Consider the following 21751-nt stretch of genomic DNA (forward strand, 5'->3'; position numbering starts at 1 on the left):
AAAGGATTAATTTTAACATATGTAAATTAAACCTTTTAAACTGATTTAAGAACAAACTCAGCAGATGGTTGTGAAGTGTAAGATGAATTTGAACTCTCTAGGTGTGTAGGACACAGCTTATGTATAAAAGGAGTTCCTTTATACCCATACCAAATTGTGGATAGTAGCTATTTCTGGAGAGAGTGAATGGAATATGATTGGTACAGAAATTTCAACTGTATCTGAAACATTTTATTTTTAAAAAATACTAAATATATCAACAATGCTAATATCAGACAAGAATGAAAAGTCAATAAATACATGAGTGCTTTCATATTATATTCTGTATCTTAAAGCATGCTTTAAATATTTCATAATATAAAAGTTCCTAAATCTCTATTTCTATCATCTACATCTCCTTGCACTTTACCTTTTGGGACATATCCACATTTATATACGTATTTATATAGTTGAAGCTAAGTGTAGGACTGTTTTTTTGCCTTTTTAAAAAATTTTTATTTAAATTCAGTTAGCCGGGGTGCCTGGGTGGCTCAGTCATTAAGTGTCTGCCTTCGGCTCAGAGCATGATCCCAGGGTCCTGGGATCGAGCCCCGCGTTGGGATCCCTGCTCTGAGGGAAGCCTGCTTCTCCCTCTCTCATTCCTCCTGCTTGTGTTTCCTCTCTTGCTGTGTCTCTGTCAAATAAATAAATAAAATCTTTATAATAAATAAATAAATAAATAAATTCGATTAACAAACATATAACACATCATTAGTTTTTTTTTTTTTTTTTAAGATTTTATTTATTTATTTGACAGAGAGAGAGATCACAAGTAGGCAGAGAGGCCGGCAGAGAAGAGCGGTGGGGGAGTGGGGGCGGGGAAGCAGGTTCCCTGCTGAGCAGAGAGCCTGATGCTGAGCTTGATCCCAGGACCCTGGGATCATGACCTGAGCTGAAGGCAGAGGCTTTAACCCACTGAGCCACCCAGGCGCCCCACATCATTAGTTTTTGATGTAATGTTCAGTGATTCATTAGTTGCATATAACACCCAGTGCTCATCATTTTACATGCCCTCCTTAATGCCCATCACCCTATTACCCCATCCCCTCCCACCTCCCCTCCTGCCACCCTCAGTCTGTTTGAACCTCAACATCCAAAAAACAAACCAGTCAAGAAATGAGCAGAAGACATGAACAGACACTTCTCCAAAGAAGACATACAAATGGCCAACAGATACATGAAAAAATGCTCCACATCACTTGCCACAGAAATACAAATCAAAATCACAATGAGAAACCTCCTCACATCAGTTGGAATGACTAAAATTAACAAGACAGGAAACAACAAACGTTGGTGAGGATGTGGAGAAAGGGAAACTCTCTTACACTGTTGGTGGGAATGTTTTGTATCTTTTTGCTTTTCTTTATTTCATTTTATTTTTAGCTGCATGACATAAATCATTTTTACTAACTTTTATTTAAAATATACTGTAGTAGGTACACCTGGGTGGCTCACTTGGTTAAGCTCAGTCTGTCAGCTCAGGTCATGATCTCAGGATCATTAGATCAAGCCCTGTATTGGGCTCTGCTCTGGGTATGGAGCCTGCTTAAGATATTCTCTCTCTTGGGCACCTGGGTGGCTCAGTGGGTTGAAGCCTCTGCCTTCGGCTCAGGTCATGATCCCAGGGTCCTGGGATCAAACCCCACATCAGGCTCTCTGCTCGGCGGGGAGCCTGCTTCTTCCTCTCTCTCTCTGCCTGCCTGCCTCTCTGCCTACTTGTGATCTCTGTCAAATAAATAAAAATAAAATCTTAAAAAAAAAGAAGATATCCTCTCTCTTTCTTCCTCCTGTCCTTGACCCATGCTCAATCTCTCTCTCCATAAATGAATGAATGAATGAATGAATGAGTGAATGAATGAATAAAGTAGCAGAATAGTTACTAAATTTCTGGCTAGAAGTTGGCTTATTTTGCATGTCAACCAGTATGTTCACTTTTGATGATCTGCTTTTTCAAATAGGAAATTTTACACTACAAAATAGGATCAGCATAGTATAAATCTTTCTTACTAATTTTGTATTTGGCAGATCCCATTGAAGAAGACGTAAATCTGCTATTTGGTTCAGTGCAGGAAGTACTGAAAGCAGCAGTTATGGCTGATGCAGATGTTTTGTCTGAGACATTTCAGCTTCTGGTAAACTCCGCCAAAGACTTCAGCAGGAGACTGTGGGGCTTAGTGCCAGTTGGCCTGTATCTTCCAGCTCCTCCATTGTATTGTCCTCAGCCAGCTGTTCTTAGTGAAGTAAGCTTAATCTTTTAATTAATTTAAAATTGATTTTGTCTAAATTTTAAAATAATCAACTTCATAATAATTATCAAGATAAGAATGCAAGCTCTGAAGACAAACTTTCAAATCCCAGCTTTGGTGTTTATTAATTGTATAATCTTAAGCAATGTACTAAGCTGTTTAAGTTTCCTTATCTGTAAAATGCTGATGTTTATAGTAACTGTAATAGCATTATTGTGAGGATTAAGTGAGATATCCTGTAAAAGCTTTTACCTTAGGGCCTAGGACTCGTAGTAAGCAGTCAATAAATGTTAAAATTATTGCAATAATAAAACAAAATCAAGAAAGAGTTCTCTTTATCCAGATTTTTAAAAAATAGACATTTGTTTAGGGTAATACATAACGGATGTCAGAATTTAGAAGCCATACATTGTTTCAGTCTTTTATTCACCTCATTGTCTTTGCCTCTTTTGAAAGACTTACTGTGTTTTTTTGTTTGGTAGGTCATTTTTTTCTCCTGCACTCTTCTGTCATAAATAGCAATACGGTGTTCCTCTCAGGAACTTTTTCTCTGCTCTCATGGTATCAGAATTAGCTGGCTTTAAGATTTAAAGTATTAATGCAAATTTTACATATAAAATATAAAATTTACATATAAATTTTTTTTACATCTAATTAATATTTTTTAAAAGATTTTTTATTTTATTTATTTGACAGTCAGGGATCACAAGTAGGCAGAGAAGCAGGCAGAGAGAGAGAGGAAGGGCAGCAGGCTCCCCGCTGAGCAGAGAGCCCGATGCGGGGCTCGATCCCAGGACCCTGGGATCATGACCTGAGCCGAAGGCAGAGGCTTTAACCCACTGAGCCACCCAGGCGCCCCACATCTGATTAATATTTTGAAGTGATTCTAGTATTGTTTCTTCACTACTTACTGTTTTAGTATGAGCAACTTCTCTGCTTTTTTGTTTTTTAAGAGGTTTTGTTCTATTCTTATTTGTTATAGTTATGTTTCAATAGGTTTAAAATATTTCATTTATTGATATTTCAAATGTCATATGTTATACATGGAAGGAGTAAATTGTCCATCATATTTCTTAGTAATTCATCTTTTTTGTCACATTTCACATTCTGAGTCTTCAGTACAAATAATTCAAGAAGTTTAGAAATTAAGAATATCATTTAAGATATTTTTGGAATGTGCTACACTGATTCTAGTTCAAGTGATTGTGATCCTTAGTACTGATTCATTTTATTACTTTTTAATAAAATAATCCTGAGGGGTAGGATTTCTCCTAAATATCACGCTGTATCAATTAGAATTCTTTAGGTTGGAAATAATAGAAAACTTGGTCCAAATTGGCTGGCCTAATTAAAAAGCCCAGTAATAGGGTAGTCTTCTGACTCAGTTATGTTAACATAGATTTAAGCTCTTCCTCTCTAGTTTGTTTTCTAAAGTGTTAGCTTCAGCTTAAGGCTGGCTCCCTTTGTGGGAGCAGGGTGGCTCCCAATAGCTTTTAAGGATGCCTTGTCTATGTCCAGAGAGAGGGAGGTGGAGAAAGAAAAACAATAGAATTATTTCTCCCCCATTATTTCTCTCCCTCAGGGTACTGAGATTCACTTTTGGCTAGGGAGAATGCAAGGTTCTGTTTGGCAGTCCATTAGTACCATTGGAGTCAGGAGTGGTAGGCTTTAACTGTTGTAGGGGAAGTCTTGGGTTTAAGGTCAGTTTAGCCCTTTACATTGTTTGAGATGAGAGAAATATTTCCTTGACACTAGCAATAGGTATAGTTGAAATCTGAGGCCATCCCTCAAAATTTCCCTTATAAATCTCCAGGAACATTTTAGTTTGAGAAACATTGTATTTATTTTCTCTTTACCCCTTAAAATTTTCATATTACTAGCTACTAAAATCATTGGTTATATTTCTTCAGGAAGATGGTGATGATCTTCTTTTAAAAGCTGAGAAAGAGAACCGCCAAAAGGTGTCTGGAATTCTTCAACGGATGCTCTTGCTTTTCCGGGCAGCTCGGTGTTCTTTTCCTGTGGCACAGTGGTACATCTTGCAGTTGAGATGGGCAAGAAAAGTCATGCAGAAGGTCTGGAAGTGTCTTAGTCATTTATGTACTGTTAAACTACTTAAATCTACTAATATTTATTCATATTTACAAATACCTACAATTATGACAATTTTCCAAGGAATCCTATCTTATAAAGGCATAGATTTCAGGTTTGCTTATAATAAGCAAGGCTGTATCCTCTTCTACACTGACTTCAGCTGCGCCATAGCTGCATCTTTACCTGATAAGCGGCCAGACCGGACATCTGCTCACATGTCCCTTATCCAGATGCAACCCCTTTATAAGCTTGTTGTCTGTCTCTTTGAAATGTGGAAATAAATATTATTAGCGCCAAATATCTTTAATTTGGCCCCTGACTATATTTAAATGTTTTTGGTTTTAAGTAGGCTCTATGCCCAGTGTGGAGCCAACATGGGGATTGAACTCATGACCCTCAGATCAAGACATGAGCTGAGATCAAGAGTTGGACCTGACTGAACCACCCAGGTGCCCCAATCCTTGATTATATTTAAAACAAGAATCTACAACTTTTATTAGTAGAACCTTTAGAGAGACTTTGAGAAGTTACCAAGTTCTTATTGAAAATTTGACATTTTTTTTTTTAGAAAGAAAGATTTGTAAAATTTGCTTACAGCTATCATAGAATAATAACATGAAATTGTACCCTTTCTGTATCTTGTCATCCCAAAGTTATTTTCAAAGCATGTTTACTAAGTAGGGCAAAGAGTTTTCCTGTGTTATTGAAAGACTGGTTTTAATAGTTCCAAGATCTACTGAGTCTGTTTTTTATAGACGACTTCATTTTTAAAAAAATTGTTTAAGGGGTGCCTTACTGGCTCAGTGGGTTAAGCCTCTGCCTTCTGCTCAGGTCATGATCTCAGGGTCCTGGGATCAAGCTCCCCATGGGGCTCTCTGCTCAGCAGGGAGCCTGCTTCCTGCCCCCCCTTCTCTGCCTGCCTCTCTGCCTACTTGTGATCTCTCTTTCTGTCAAATAAATTAATAAAATCTTTTTAAAAAGTTGTTTAAGTAAACAGTTTTCTACAATAAATTTGGAAATTAGATTCACATAGAAGTTTGATCTGATGTACAAATCCTGACAGTAATCTCACTTAATCTAGCTTTAACTAATTTAGCTAGCGTAAAGACTGTGTTAAGACTTTAGTGACATAGTTGAAGACATGCCTCCTATAACTAGCAGGCCATAGATTAGAGCCTTTGTGTGTGTAGTCATTGCTACTCTGATTGCCCAGTGCCGTGTGTGACTTGCAGCTTATCTTTAGGCCTGTTGTCAACCCTTAGTCTATATACAGAAGTGACACATAAATTCCCTCTAATTCACTATTCCTCAAATTTTTCTGATAGTTTTATTGTTAGCCCATGAATTTACTGATGTTGGGAGAAGTTCCAAAAATGTGGAGATCCATTCTTACAGAAATTTGTACAATTTATAAGTGATTCCCTATATTGCTGTGTTCTCTACCTCCTTCATTCAGACTTTATTGGGCGTATAATTTAATTACAAATTTGGTTGTAGTAAATTGATGTTTTCTAATTGGTTGGAATGTTGGAATGCTTGTTGCTACCAAAATTATAGGGTCTTTATTCATGAAAGCAAAAAATCACATTTCTCTTAAAGTTGCATAACAAAATAGGGACTGTTGGTTGCAGGAATCTGAATGCTTGACAGGAAGCAGAGATCGGATTACAAGATAGCTCATGCACATGGCTAAGAAGTTTGTGCTGGTTGTTAGCAGGAGGCTTCTCCTGAGCAAGTGATCCCAAAGACAGCAAGGTGGAAGCTACAATGCCTTTGTGATTTAATCCCAGAAATCAGTACAACCACTTCGTATTCTGCTAATTAGAAACTAGTTACTTAGTATGATCTACACTGAAGGGATGAGTTTTAAAGAAGTTGTGGACATATTTTAAAACCACCATATTATTATACCAAAGCTAACAATAATTACTTATTAATGTCTAATACCTGGTCCATAATAAAATTTCCCTGATTTTGAAAATGTCTTTTTAATAGTAGGTTTTTTAGAATTAAAGTCCAACCAAAGTTCACCCATGTTTGGTTATGAGCTTATAGGAAGGTCTATATTATAAAGTCTGACTCATAAGAATCAACAGACTTATCCAGGATCAAACTTTTTACCCATGATTTCAAGGATATAACTAAAAGACTTAGGTGAAGCTTGCAATTGCATATATTGCTACCAAGGTTTTACAGCTGTGGGAGAATGTGATCTGACCTCTGTTTAACATCATGACATAAGAGAGTATCAGTTACTGAACATCTCCTTTAATTATAGAGCTTGTGTGACATTTCCACACAATTTACTCCATAAATCCATGCATTCTTTGTTTATTTGTAATAACCAACCTAGCTAGGCTCTGTGTATCTAGTAAATACTGTGCATTTGTTTGACAAGATGTCTGTTATTAGCATGATTACAAGGGGATTTGATGAGATTCTCTCTTTATGGAAGTGAATAGAAGAGGGAGAAAGCAGGTTAGAAACCTGCTGCTAATCCTTTCATTTTCAGGTTTATGTCTCTTAGATTCCTTTTCTTTTATTCTATAGCAATTTCCTTTAATTTCTTTTCTCTCCTTGATTTGTAGAGAAACATGGTAATTTGTCTACTGTATTGTGCATGTGTTTGATAGTTTATCTCTTTGGTGTCATTTAACTTATTCCTCTTTCCTTTTATTTCCCTGTTAGTAATTACTCTACACTCATTGAGGTACAGAGGCTTGATCAGTTCACATTTTCTTAGAAATGGGTCCTTCATAAATTGTGTGGTGTACTTCCCTGTTGCTTCATATCATGTGACACATAGGACTTTTTATCTCACTTTTAGTGACGGTGAAATGGATTCATGAGTTCGGGTTGTGTTTTACCCACTCACATTCTCCATCAGGCCAGCAACTTTTTACGTAATTGAACATTTACTCATTATCCTTGCTGGAGTCATTTCTTTATTAGGAGTTGCCAAATAGTGACTTTAATTCTTTCACTTAAGTTTTTTGAAAGTTATGTAGGTAGATATAACTTTTGTCATATTTATTTTTAGATACGCACATAGTTTTATTTTGGAGGATAGATGCTTAAATATCTTTTTTTTCTTTATTATGCTCTTGGGGAAAGTCAGGACAAATAGCCTTAAATTCTTTCTATATAGGCAAAACTGTGTGATGAAAAAAATTGATTGAAACCTTTTCTCTTTTATGACCTAGCCTAATGAATTTCTTTTTTTTAAAGATTTTATTTATTCATTTATTTATCAGAGAGTACACAAACAAGGGGAGTGGTATTCAGAGGGAGAAGCAAGAACCTGCTGAGCAAGGAGCCTGATGCTGGACTCAATCCCAGGACTCCGGCATCATGACCTGAGTTGAAGGCAGATGCTTAACCACCTGAGCCACCCAGGCATCCGTAGTTCTAGTGAATTTCTTGAATTAAATCTGTGAGCTAAATTTCTGAAAGTACAGCTCATGTCAGGGATATTTTCTTACATAATATAGGAACCATGGGGTGTTTTTCCATTCTATATGGTTTATCTTACCTGCCCTGTTTGTTCCATTATACCTTCCTTAGAAATAGATGCAGATGACTGATAATTAACATATTCTGTCATTCTTTCAGATTCGAATGAAAGGGTCCCTTCCTTCATTGAGTCCTTTCCCTCAGTCATTACTTAATTACTGTAAAGGAGGGGTAGCATTCTTTCGACCTGGAGCGGCTGGAGACCACAAGCTTGATGAAGTTTCCATTAAAGCAATAGGTTTGTCCAAAATGAGCTGCTTGCTTAGAAATTAGGCCTAAATATTAATAATGATATATATTCAATTGATTTGAGAAAGTTTCTATACAACAGAATACTATATTGGCAATGAAAAGACAGTATGTTTATGTTACCACCAAGGAAAGATATCCAGGATACATTAAGTGAAAAGAAGACCTAATTTCTGCCCAGCATACATAGTATGATTATATATATCTTTGTGTACTTTTATTGCTTTTAGTTAAAAAATTGTCCAGTAGTGGAAAGTATGTTTCTAGTATTGAAAAATTTTAAACTTAGTTGCCTATCATAAGGGATTTTCCAAATAAACTAACTATCCAGTATTAAGTAGAGCTGTGTGTATTCGTTTTGAACATTATCTACAATAGGCTATGAAGCTTAAAGCAAGTAAACTACTAGTAAATAGAGTAAGTTATTTACTCCAAAAATGTTTTCAATATTTTTATGCAACTGCCCATGCATGAAATATTCTAGAATAATGTACATAAAAGTTCTGAAAGAATTTTCATGACTTTTATATAAGGTGTTGGCAATGGACATATGTTTCTTTTATAATCAACAAAATAAAGATATTTATTTTGGAAAGAAAATGAGCAGTGGTGAAGTTGCTATTATATGAGTGTACATACTCATCCAGTTTTTCATATTTGTATTCCTGATTTAGGTTGCTTCAGAGAACTTTGTGCTTTGTGTTGGATGCTGCATATTCGTGATAAGTTATCTTATAGTTGCAGGCAGTATCAGAAAGCAAGAGAAAATGTGGAGGGAAAAAAGGTATGTACTTGCATAAGAATAAGGAAAATGAACAAATATTATTTGAGAAGTTATTGCTTGATAGAAGATTTTACTGCTTATAAAAGTCTTTCATTTGGATTCCTGATCTGTCCATCTAAATTGAAAAGGAAATGTATTTCTCAATATCCTTTTAGGACCTCGAAGTGGAATTTGATTCCTGCATGGTTGAGCACTGTCTCAGTGCAGTGGAGTGGGCATACAGAATGCTGCCTTTCTCTCGATTTGCTAATATCGAAGAACTTATTCAGGATCTAATTTTGAGCCTTATTGGAGAATTGCCACCAATCAGAAAGGTAATGTGAATGTAGTGAAAACAAACTAAATGAAAATCAGAGACTTCAAAGGACTTTTGCTTTATTTTAATTAAGAATGATGTTGCTCATAAAACTCATTTTCTAAATTTTTCTGAAGGTAGCTGAAATTTTTGTGAGAGCATTTCCCAATCCTGAGGACATAAGGGTTCCTTTAAGAGAAAAATATCACTCTCTTCAGCAGAGACTCAGACACTGTGTTGTAAAAGGTAGTATTTGTCATTTCTTACGTATGTGATGAATTACAGAAGATTCTTGTTTTCTTTTGAAAGCATGTGATTTCTAGTGCTTATATTTTTATGCATTTCTTCTTTCTTTGAAGATAGTACGAGAAGGCAGAAATAAGCACTCCTCCATCACTGAAGCACCAGTTTTGCTTCGGAACCAGACAAAGCTGACTTCACGTCATGGCTCTGTCAGTTAATAACTGTGTGACTGTAGGCAAGTTGCTCAGTCTCTATGGATCTCATTTCCTTATTTGTAAAATGGGTATACTAATACCTACTTTGCAAATGTGTATTAAAAGATTAAGGGATGCCTGGGTAACTCAGTCAGTTAAGCACCAAACTCTTGATTTTGTCTTAGGTCGTGATTTTAGGATTATGAAATTGAGCCCCACCTTGCTGGGGATGGACCCCACTTAAGATTCTTTCTTTCTCCCTCTACAGTGCCCTCTGCATGCTCTCTCTCTTTCTCAAAAAACAAAACAAAACAAAAAGATGAGGATAAAATATATAAAATGAGCATATGGAGCTTTGCATAATGCAGCTATTTTATTGAAAACTAGTGTTCTTCCTCTTCCTTTATGGTTATTTGTATTTCTAATTTTATCCTCTACAGCCAAGATGCCCTTGTAGAAATTTTTTTTCTTGTGGTTAAAATATATACATAATATAACATTTACCACTTTTAAGTATATAATTCAGTGATATTAACTACATTCACATTGTGGAAATTTTTTATTTATTTATTTTTTTAAAGATTTTATTTATTTATTTGACAGAGAGAGATCACAAGTAGGCAGAGAGGCAGGCAGAGAGAGAGAGGAGGAAGCAGGCTCCCTGTTGAGCAGAGAGCCCGACGCGGGACTCGATCCCAGGACCCTGAGATCATGACCTGAGCCGAAGGCAGCGGCTTAACCCACTGAGCCACCCAGGCGCCCCACATTGTGGAAATTTTTTAAAAATTCCAATTACCCTCTTTTTTATAACTATAGTATATAAGTCTAGTTATGTTTTATGATTATGCATTATTATATTAATATATTTCTGGTTTATATTTTTCTTAATACTTTCTTGACATTCTCTAAAATGTCCTGTTTATGTATAATAATGTTTAAATTATTTTTTGTAGGCAACCTTGAAAAACATCCCTTTCTAATATTTCCTGTTATTTAAAGTCAGAAAGGTGTTTTTGTTTCTTTGGCTAAAATTATATTCATTTTCTCTTATTTACCACTCTTGGGAATGGAAAAGTTGTCACGATTCTTTTTGTAATGATCTGCCTCATTTTTTTAAATAAATTACTTTTTTTTTTTTTAAGATTTATTTGTTTATTTGAGAGAGGGAGAGTGAGTGCAGGGAGTGGGGCAGAGGAAGAGGGGGGAGAGAGAGACTCTCAGGCAGGCTCCATGCCCAACGGGACCCTGACATGGGGCTCCATCCCATGACCCAAAGATCATGAAGTAAGCCAGAATCTCAACAAACTGGGCCCCCCAGGAGCCCCAGAACAATGAAATTACTTCTTAAGTTTTTGTTTTCTAGGGCACACATTCTTATGGATTCTGGATTCTGTCCCTTTTATTGTTCTTTAATGGACCTTCTCTAACTTTGGCAATTCTGCCTTAAAATGTGGACTATAGCCTTCTAACAAATACTGAAGAAAGCATGCTCTGTAAGAATGTGGAAATAAGTCTTAGTCATCAGTTGGATTCCTTGTTCCCACAAGGGACTGGAATTGGGTCCCCCTTTGTCTTGAGAGGAAACATTTTAATTTACTCTAAGACCTTCTTTTTTTTTCTTTTATAGGTCCCCAAACTGAGGAAATGATGTCTGTTATTATGCATTCTATTCATAAAGTGAGAGTGAAAGCCCTAAAACGTGTGCAAAGAAATATAGGCTCTTTTGAGATGAATATCTGGGAACCACTTGAAGAAGAAAAACCAGCTGAGGTTCCAGGTTTTGATAGGTTTTCCTTAGGAACTAGTTTGAGCAGGAGCACACTCACGGAACTGGGGAATTCTCTAGTCCATAGTGATGCAGATACAGCAGACACCTTCTCAGAAGCATTGTCAGTTGAAGAAAAAAATAGGATACATGTCTACCAAAGGTACTGTTGAGATCTCTTAATAGCAAGTATTCACTTTCTTTGGAAAAAAATATTTTCAGTATGTTCATGTGACAGAGGAACTGATTTCTTGTCCCTCACTGATTGTACTGTTAACAATATGAACAATAAATGCTACCCTCCCTGACTCACAAGGATGTTAGGAGTATAAAATGTACAATTGAAAATATTATTGAGATATGAAATAATCTTGCTACCTGATAGTGTAAAATCAGGTCAGTAGATGAAATTCTAGAGTTCACTGGGGAGATTTTAGTTTAGTTTTTTTTTTTTTTTTAAGATTTTATTTAGTTATTTGAGAGAGAGAGAGAGAAAGCATGAGCATGGAGGGAGGGGCAGAGGGAGAGGGGGATGCAGGCTCCCAGCTGAGCAGGGAGACCCTTGTGGGGCTCAATCCCAGGACCCTGGGACCATGACTTGAGGTGAAGGCAGATGCTTAACCATCTGAGCCATTTGGTGCTCCATTTTAGTTTTTTTAGTAATCTTTAGATTTAAGTAATTTAGAATTATTGGGTTAGCTAAATTATTCTTTTAATGATTATTTATTTATTTATTTGACAGACAGAGATCAGAGGCGGGGGAGGGGTGGCAGGGAAGCAGGCTCCCCGCTGAGCAGAGAGGCCAATGTGGGGCTCCATCCCAGCATCCTGGGATCATGACCTGAGCGGAAGGCAGAGACTTTAACCCACTGAGCCACCCAGGTGCCTCAGCTAAATTATTTTTAAAGGTTTCCAGGGAAAGGAAATTGCACATTCATCTTTGAAACTTGTCTATAAATTGTTGAGAAATTCTTATCATTTAAACTTCTATTGCTCTAGCTAAATTTTTTTCTTTATAATTCCATTATCTGCCATTCAGTTTATCCTTTTCATGACTAGGAGTCTACAAAATCAACCATAATCTTGTCAAATGAAATAATTTTATCTACTTCAAACATAAACATCTGCTTAAATCATACCTAATAGTATTATAAATTGTGAGCTTGTTTCGCCAATTTTGGTTACACTGGAGGCTGCTTATTGTGACTTTTTAATAAGGAGAGACATGGTGCCTTCAGTCAGGTGCCTTAATACGAACACTTTCTTTCTTTTATTGAGGGACCTGGGAATCTGTGTTCTTCCCTAAGGACCATGTTGAAAGGAAACAGATTTAAAAGTAATTATGACTGGCAGTTAAAGGGTTTGCCTAACAGGTTTAGTAGCAGCAGAAAGTTTTGAAAAAATTCCCGACTTTTGTGTAGCAGAATCTTGAGAGCAGTCCTGCTTGTTGCACATTGCACAGGGAAAGCTGAAAGGGGCAGATGCAAAAAACAAGAAACCTTACATTAATATGTATGTTGGTGGCTTATGATTTTTATTGACTTTATATTCCTAAATTCTGACACATTAGTGGAACGTTTTTTTGTTCCAGAAAGAAATTCATATTTTTTAAAGTGAAATTTCTATGAACACATTTCAGTCTTTTTTAAAATATTTTTTTATTTTTTTCAGTCTTTTTTTTTTTTTTAAGATTTTATTTATTTATCAGAGAGAGAGGGGGGTAGAGAGCGAGCACAGGCAGACAGAATGGCAGGCAGAGGCAGAGGGAGAAGCAGGCTCCCTGCTGAGCAAGGAGCCCGATGCGGGACTCGATTCCAGGACGCTGGGATCATGACCTGAGCCGAAGGCAGCTGCTTAACCAACTGAGCCACCCAGGCGTCCCTTCAGTCTTTTTTTTTTTTAAATAAAAGATTTTATTTTTTTATTTGACAGCGAGAGAGAGTGAACACAAGCAGGGAGAGCAGCTGGCGGAGGGAGAAGGAGAAGCAGGCTTCGCTGCCAAGGAGGGAGCTTGATGTGGGACTTGATCCCAGGGCTCTGGGATCATGATCTGAGCCAAAGGCAGATGCTTACCTGACTGAGCCATCCAGGCGCCCCCATTTCAGTCTTTTTTTTTTTAACACAAATTTACCCGTTTGGGTACTAATGTGTTATATTTTTGAATCAGAATGTTTAGCTCTAGTAAACACTTAGAGATCATTTGGTCTGACCCCCTCATTTGAAAGACATTGAGGCATTAAAAAAAAGATACATGATTCAATCAGTGGAGAGAATTTTTGTTGTTAATTCTATTATCTGTTTTAGTTATTAATTTTGTCTTTTTCAACTTTGTTTTGCTAGAAATGCCCCAAATCACATGGAATTTACATTGACTGATAAGTCCAAAGAAAAAAAGAAGATATGTAATCAGAAAAAAAATCTTGAAAGAAAAGATCATGAAAATTTATCACAAAATGCACTTCCTGTAATAGGAGTTTGGGAATTTGAACGTGATGATGATGAATATATTAAGTTCCTTGATCTCTTCTTGAGTTATGTTCTTGAAAGAGACCTACTTGATTCTAAGGATCCTGGCATTCCATTTCTAACCAGTTTTTCTGGACATCTTAGAGAAAACGAACTTAATTCTTTACTTTTTGATGTGCATACAACATTAAAACGACGTCAAGGCAAAACCAAAAGCCAGAATATGTTTAGAGCTGGCTCCTGCTTTGTTGCTTCTGAGTCTTATGAGTCTGAAAAATCAGAAAACCAAGAACTTTCAGCTTCAGTCCCGGTTAATCAAGGAATCGGGCCATTTTTAGAGAGCCCTTTGAATGAAGTCAATAAAAAGGATGGGACAAGTGGATTGTTTGGTTTTAAAAAAAAGTCAGTTTACAGAATACAAGAAGACAAATCAGAGAAACCTGTAATCCAGAAATTGTCAAACCATAATTTTTGGACTCCCAAGTCTAACAAAACTAGAAGGTATACTTTTAAAGCAATTCAGTGCAATGATATTAACCCTCAAGAAGATCTTCCTCTAGCACTAAATAACACATTTGGCAGTATAAGAAGGCTGCTGGAATGGATGATAAGATGGTCTAATAAAAGACTGCCCTGTGATCCTACTCTCACTGAGTTATCCTGGGAGTATAGTCCTGTCATTCGTGTAAAGACGTCTACAGCTGCCATTCTTACATCATTGTGGCTTTTGGAACAACCATATTTTGCTACATATAAGGCAAAAAATGTCAATTTTAAGGTAAGAACTTGAATTCTTTATTGAATACAAATGAGAATTCTCATTGTAGATTGAAACTATTTTTATATTTCTCCATCTATTAAAAAGTCACTAAGTAACCAAGTTAATGATACTGTTGATTATAATCTGCATAATTAATTATTTTTCTTTAAGTGATTCCTTCAATTCTCAAAAATAATTAATTAGGGTAAAAGTGTTTTCATAGAGGTTATGAGGTTTTGTGATTTTATGTGTGTTTATTAAAAAAAGAAAAAGGAGTGGGGCACCGGGGTGGCTCAGTGGGTTAAAGCCGCTGCCTTCAGCTCTGGTCATGATCCCAAGATCCTGGGATCGAGCCCCGCATCGGGTTCTCTGCTCAGCGGGGAGCCTGCTTCCTCCTCTCTCTCTCTGCCTGCCTCTCAGCCTACTTGTGATCTCTGTCAAATAAAAAAAAAAAAAAAAACTTAAAAAAAAGAAAAAGGAGGGAAAAGGAGATAATTTTAAGTGATACTATGAGTGGTAGTACCTTTATATTCTTTCTCTTTCAAGTCTCAGGTTGGTTCAGATGGAAGACTAGGCCTCTATAGAGTTTTTATTACTGGTGTCTCATCATATGTAATAGAGAATCATTTTTCTTACAATCTGGACTAGAATTTAGGGAACCATACTGGAGAGTCAGATGGGTATCAGTAGAGAAGTTAGTGCTTATTAACTATTTTTTCTTTTCTTTAACCAGTGGCAACTAGCAAACTGCTCTTTTAACCCATTTGCAAGAACAAATATTTTTACATAAATATCTTTTGATTGGGTGGTTGCTGTTGCACTGAAAAAAAAAAAAAAACTATGGAGATGAACTTTTTGGAAAACCAGTTTATGTATGGTAAAGTAGTTGAAAAATGGAAATGGGCTTTTTTAATATTTGGAGAATTCCAATAGTTTCTAATTTTTTTTCTCAGCTTTATTGAGGTATGATTGAAAAATTGTAAGATATTTAAATATACAATGTGATGAATTAATAGACGTATATATAGTGAAGATTCCCTTCGTCTAATTAACACATTCAACACCTCACATACTTTTTTTTTTGGTTAGACATACAAGTTCTACTCTCAGCAAATTTCACTTCTGTAATGCAGTGTTGTCAGCTATAGTTACCATATTACATTAGCTTCTCAGACCTCATTTATTTTATAACTGAAAGTTTGTATAGGCATACCTAGTTTTATTGCACTTTGCTTTATTGTACGTTGCAGATACTACTTTTTATACAAATTGAAGACTTATGACAACCCTGCACTGGGCAAATTTGTCTGTACCATTTTCTAGTAGCATTTGCTTGCCTCATGTCTCTGTAACATTTTGACAATTCTTACAATATCTTAAACTTTTTCATTATCCTTTTATTTGTTATATATTTATGACCAGTAATCTTTGATGTTACTATTGTAATTGCTTTGGGGCACCACAAACTATGCCCATATTAGATGATGAACTTCAATAAATGTGTGTGTTTTGACTCTACCACCAATTGGCACCAACCCCCATCTCCCGCCCTCTCCTCCAACCTCCATTTTCCCTGAGACACAACAGTATTGAAATTAGACTAATAATCCCACAATGGCCCCTAAGTGTTCAGGTGAAAGAAAGAGTCACTTGTTTCTCAATTTAAGTCAAAGGCTAGAAACGATTAAGATTAATGAAGATGGTATGTTGAAAGGTGAGATAAGCCAAAATCTAGACTTCTTGCAACTAACAAGTCAAGTTGTGAATGCAAAGGAAAAGTTCTTAAAGGATATTAAAAGTGCTAGACCAGTAAACACATGAATGGTAAGAACATGGAACAGCCTTATTGCTGATAATGGAGAAAGTTTTAATGGTCTGGATGGAAGATCAGAGCAGCTACAACATTCTCTTAAGCTGAAGCCTAGTCCCAAGCAAGGCCCTGACTCGTCAATTCTGTGAAGGCCGGGAGAGGTGAGGAAGCTGCAAAAGAAAAATCTGAAGCTAAGCTGAGGTTGATTCACAAGGTTTAAAGAAAGAAGCCATTTTCATAACTAAAAGTACAAGATGAAGTAGCAAGTGCTGATGTAGAAGATCCTGCAAGTTATCCAAAAGATCTAGCTAGAATATTTAATGAAGGTGGTTACACTAAACAACAGATTTTCATTGTAGACAAGATAACCTTATACTGGAAGAAGATGCCATCCAGGACTTTAATAAAGTCAATAAAGGTAAAGTCAATGCCTGGATTCAAAACACAGGCTGACTCTCCCACAGGTGCCATTGAGCTGCCCTGTTCATTAGCATACAAGCAAAGGGAGCTGAGGGCAGCTAACTGGACCCCAGATTTTTGCTGAGCTTTACCATAAACTCCAAGTCCCTGGGCATTTGTATAGCTGCCTTCTGGGAGAAAGTGTCACTAGCCACAGCACAGCAAGATGCTCCCACAGAGGATCAGCATAGGTCCATGCCATGCCAGGTTCCTAAAATTTGGGGTTTTGAAACCCAGCAGGCATATTTGAGATAAAACAGGATGACTATGTGGACAGACAGCTCAGACACAGACAGAGTGAAGACTAGGATCTGACAATAGCCTGGGACACAGCGGGGGAGATTGTTTGCTCATCTCTGAGGGCTTCCTGTACAGTGGTGGGCATAAACTCCCCTCTCTGGGGACAAGAGAGCAAGCTGATGTCATTTCCTCTTCCCCCTGCATCAACACAGGTGAACGTCATTGAGCAGCATGGCACCCCACAGTGGAGGCTTGAGCCACTTACACCAACCCCCACTCCTCTGCACTCTGAAGGTGCTTCTGAAATAGGTGTGCCTGAGAGTCACAGGAGTAGCAGGCTCCCCCGATCCCCCTGCAGAAGATCACACAGATCCCCTGCATGCATCAAGTCTACTGACCATAGAGTGCTGCAAAATTTAAGCACTAAGAGAAATAGGCTCTAACTTGCCTTCCTTCCTTCCTTCCTTCCTTCTTTCCTTCCTTCCTTTTCTTCTTTCCTTCCTTCTTTCAGAGAGAGCACATGCAGGGAGGGTCAGAGGGGAGGGAGAGGGAGAGAGAATATCAAGTACTCCATGGTGAAAGTGGAACCTGACATAGGCTTTAGTCTCCCAACCCTGAGATCATGACCCTAGTCGAAATCTGAGTCAGATGCTTAACTGACTGAGCCACCCAGGCGCCCCGGACCTAGCCTCTTTTAAGCCGACCAAAACACACCTAGTTAAAATTTGTCACACAACTGGAAAAAGTCCAAATACTTCCCATTGCAGGAAGGGAGAAACTCTGCAGAGGACTGACCTGAGGGAAAGAGCAGCCAAAACATGACAGCAGAATGCACAGAGCATATACCAGAAACACTTCATGAAGCACCAGGCCTTGGATGATATAGAAACTCTTCTTAATATAGCCATTACTCCCAGGAGCAGGAAACATGACTCGCTTTCTAACACACAGAAGACAGAGACCTAGACAAAATACCAAGATGGAGGAATTCACCCTAAAAGAAAGACGAAGAGGTCACTGCCAGGGATCTAATCAAAACTGATAGAAGTAATACACCTGAACCAGAATTTAAAACAACAATCATAAGAAACTAGTCTGGCCAAAATAAAAAATGCTACAACAAGATGCAAAACTGACTGGATGTAGTGACTACAAGACTGGCAGAAGCAGAGGAATGAATAGTGATGTAGGAGATAAAATTATGGAAAATAATGAAGGTGAGAAGAAGAGGGAAAGAAAAATTGGATCATGACTATAGACTTAGGGAACTCAGAAACTCCATAAAATGTAATAATATCCGTATCATAGGAGTCCCAGGAGAAGAAGAGAGAAAAAAGGGCAGAAAGTTTATTTAGCAAATTATAGGTGAAAACGTCTCTAATCTGGGGAAGTAAACAGACGTCCAAATTCAGGAGGGACAGAATACTCCAATCAAAATCAACAAAAGCAGGCCAACACCAAGACTTATCATAGTAAAATTTGCAAAATACAGAGGTAAGGAAAAAATCCTGAAAGCAGCAAGGGAAAAGAAAATCCTGATGTACAAGAGAAGACAAATAAGGTTAGCAGGTCTCTCCACTGAAACCTGGCAGGCCAGAAGGGAGTGGCATGATATATTCAACGTGCTGATGGGGAAAATATATAGCCAAGAATACTCTATTGACAAGGCTGTCATTCAGAATAGAAGGAGGGATAAAGAATTTCCTAGACAAACAAAAACTAAAGGAGTTTGTGATCACTTAACCAGCCCTGCAAGAAACATTAAAGGGGACTCTGAGTGGGAAAGAAAGACCAAAAGTAATAAAGACCAGAAAGGAACAGAGACAATCTGCAGGAATAACAATTTTATGGGTAATACAATGGCATAAATTCTTATCAATAATCACTCGGAATGTAAATAAACTAAATGTTCTGATCAAACGACGTAGAGTCTCAGAATAGATAAAAATAAAAACAAAACCAAGACCCATCTATATGCTACCTACAAGAGACTCATTTTAGACCTAAAGACACCTACAGATTGGAAGTGAGGGGATAGAGTACCATTTATCATGCTAATGGATGTCACATGCCCTCCTTAATGCCCATCAGACAAACTATATTTTATTTTATTTTTTAAAGATTTTATTTATTTATTTGACAGAGAGAGATCACAAGTAGGCAGAGAGAGAGAGAGGAGGAAGCAGCCTCCCCGCTGAGCAGAGAGCCCGATGAGGGACTTGATCCCAGGACCCTGAGATCATGACCTGAGCCGAAGGCAGCAGCTTAACCCACTGAGCCACCCAGGCATCCCAAGACAAACTATATTTTAAACAAAAGATTGTAGCAGATGAAAATGGACACTACATCACAATCAAGGGGTCTATCCAACAAGAAGATCTAACAATTGTTCATACTTATGCCCCCCAACTTGGGAACACCCAAATATATAAATGAATAGTAACAACATAAATAAACTCATTGTTAACAATACATAATATTAGGGGCCTTTAACACCCCACTTAAAGCAATGGACAGATCATCTGCATATAAAATCTTCAAGGAAACAAGACCTGTGAATGACACCCTGGACCAGATGGACTTAACAGATGTATTTGGAACACTACATCCTAGAGCATCAGAATACAGATTCTTTTCTAGTGAACATGGAAGGTTCTCCAGGATAGATCACATACTGGGTCACAAATCAGGCCTCAAAAAGATTGAGATCATACCATACATATTTTCAGACCACCATACTATAATAGTTGAAGTATATCACAAGAAAAAAAAATTGGAAAGACCATAAATTCATGGGTGTTAAAAAACATCCTATTGAAGAATGAATGGGTTAACCAGATAATGAAAGAAGAAATACAAAAAATACATGGAAGCAAATGAAAATGAAAACATGATGGACCAAAACAGTTGTAAGAGGGAAATACATAGTAGTACAGGCCTACCTCAATAATCAGGAAAATTCTCAAATAAACAACCTAACCTTTCACCTAAAGGAGCTAGAAAAGAAACATCAAATGAAGCCTAAATCTAGCAGAAGAATGGTAATAAAGCTAAGAGCAAAAATAAATGATAGAGAAGCATACAAGCAAACAAAAAACCAGAACAGATCAGTGAAACTAGGAGCTGGTTGTATGAAGAATTAACAAAATTGATAAGCCCCTAGCCAGACTTATCAAAAAGAAAAGAGAAAAGAGCCAATTGAATGGAATAATGAGTAAGAGAGAGATCACAACCAGCACCATGGAAATATAATTATAAGTGACTATTATGAGCAATTAATTATATGCCAACAAATTAAGCAATCTGGAAGAAATGGATACATTCCTAGAAACATATAACTACTAAAATGGAAATAGGAAGAAATAGAAAATTTGAACAGATACATAACCAGCAAATAAATTATTCACTCAATAAATTATTCAGTAACCAAAAATCTCCCAACAGTGGCACATGGGTAGCTCAGTCAGTTAAGTGTCAGACTCTTGATTTCAGCCCAGGTCATGATCTCAGGGTTGTGAGATCGAACCCGGCATTAGGTTCTGCACTGGGGGTGGAGCCTGCTTAAGATTCCCTGCCTTGGGACGCCTGGGTGGCTCAGTTGGTTAAGCAGCTGCCTTCGGCTCAGGTCATGATCCCGACGTCCTGGGATCGAATCCCACATCGGGCTCCTTGCTCGGCAGGGAGCCTGCTTCTCCCTCTGCCTCTCCCTGCCTCTCTGTCTGCCTGTGCTCGCTCTGTCTCCCCCTCTCTCTGACAAATAAATACATAAAATCTTAAAAAAAAAAATGTTTAAAAAAAAAAAAAGATTCCCTGCCTTTGCCTCTGCTCCTCCCCTTCCCTCTTTAATTAATTAATTAATTAATTAAATATTTTAAAAAGTCTCCCAACAACAAAAGTCCAGGGCCAGATGGCTTCCCAGGGGAATTCTACCAAACATTTAAAGAAGAGTAATGCTTATTCTTCTCAAACTGTTCCAAAAAATAGAAATGGAAGGAAAACTTCCAGTCATTCTGTAAGACCAACATTACCTTGATTTCCAAACCAAAGACCTCACTAAAAAGGGAGAATTATGGGCCAATGTCCGTGATGAACATCAGTGCAGAAATTCTCAACAAGATACTAGCAAATCAAAGTCATAGCACATTAAGAGAATTATTCACCATGATCAAGTGGGATTTATTCCTGGACTGCATGTGTGGTTCAGTATTCACAAATCAATCAACATGATACACCACATTAATAAAAGAAAGGGTAAGAACCGTAAGATCCTCTCAGTAGATGCAGAAAAAGCATTTGACACAGTACAGCACCCATTCTCTTTTTTCTTAGAAAAAATTTTTTTAAGATTTATGTATTTTAGAGAGAAAGCACTAGTGGGGAGAGGAGCAGAGACAGAGGGAGAGAATCTCGAGCAGACTTCCTACTCAGCATAGAGCCCAATGAGGGACTTGATCCCACAATCTTGAGATTATGACCTGAGCTGAAATCAAGAGTTGGATGCTCAACCACCTGAGCCACCGAGGTGCCCAGGTACCCATTCTTAATAAAAACCCTCAACAAAGTAGAGATAGAGGGAATACACCTCAATATCATA

General features: G+C 37.3%; 1 protein-coding gene across 11 annotated transcripts in view; it reads left to right on the top strand.

Moving 5' to 3' along the window:
- CPLANE1 (ciliogenesis and planar polarity effector 1) overlaps window positions 1-21751 on the top strand; it is a 149014-nt gene that overhangs the window by 51627 nt on the left and 75636 nt on the right. For all 11 annotated transcript variants that reach the window (XR_006382179.1, XM_044232526.1, XM_044232525.1 and 8 more), the window contains 8 exons: window positions 2065-2279; window positions 4196-4360; window positions 7992-8130; window positions 8816-8925; window positions 9081-9239; window positions 9358-9466; window positions 11285-11585; window positions 13763-14666. Coding sequence is in view for 10 of the 11 variants with exons in the window: in XM_044232526.1 (XP_044088461.1) it covers window positions 2065-2279; window positions 4196-4360; window positions 7992-8130; window positions 8816-8925; window positions 9081-9239; window positions 9358-9466; window positions 11285-11585; window positions 13763-14666 (2102 nt within the window). In the remaining variant the exon portion in view is untranslated. The remainder of the gene's footprint in view (window positions 1-2064; window positions 2280-4195; window positions 4361-7991; window positions 8131-8815; window positions 8926-9080; window positions 9240-9357; window positions 9467-11284; window positions 11586-13762; window positions 14667-21751) is intronic.

Source organism: Neovison vison, chromosome 1, assembly GCF_020171115.1.
Source record: "Neovison vison isolate M4711 chromosome 1, ASM_NN_V1, whole genome shotgun sequence".
In the NCBI taxonomy this organism is placed as follows: domain Eukaryota; kingdom Metazoa; phylum Chordata; class Mammalia; order Carnivora; family Mustelidae; genus Neogale; species Neogale vison.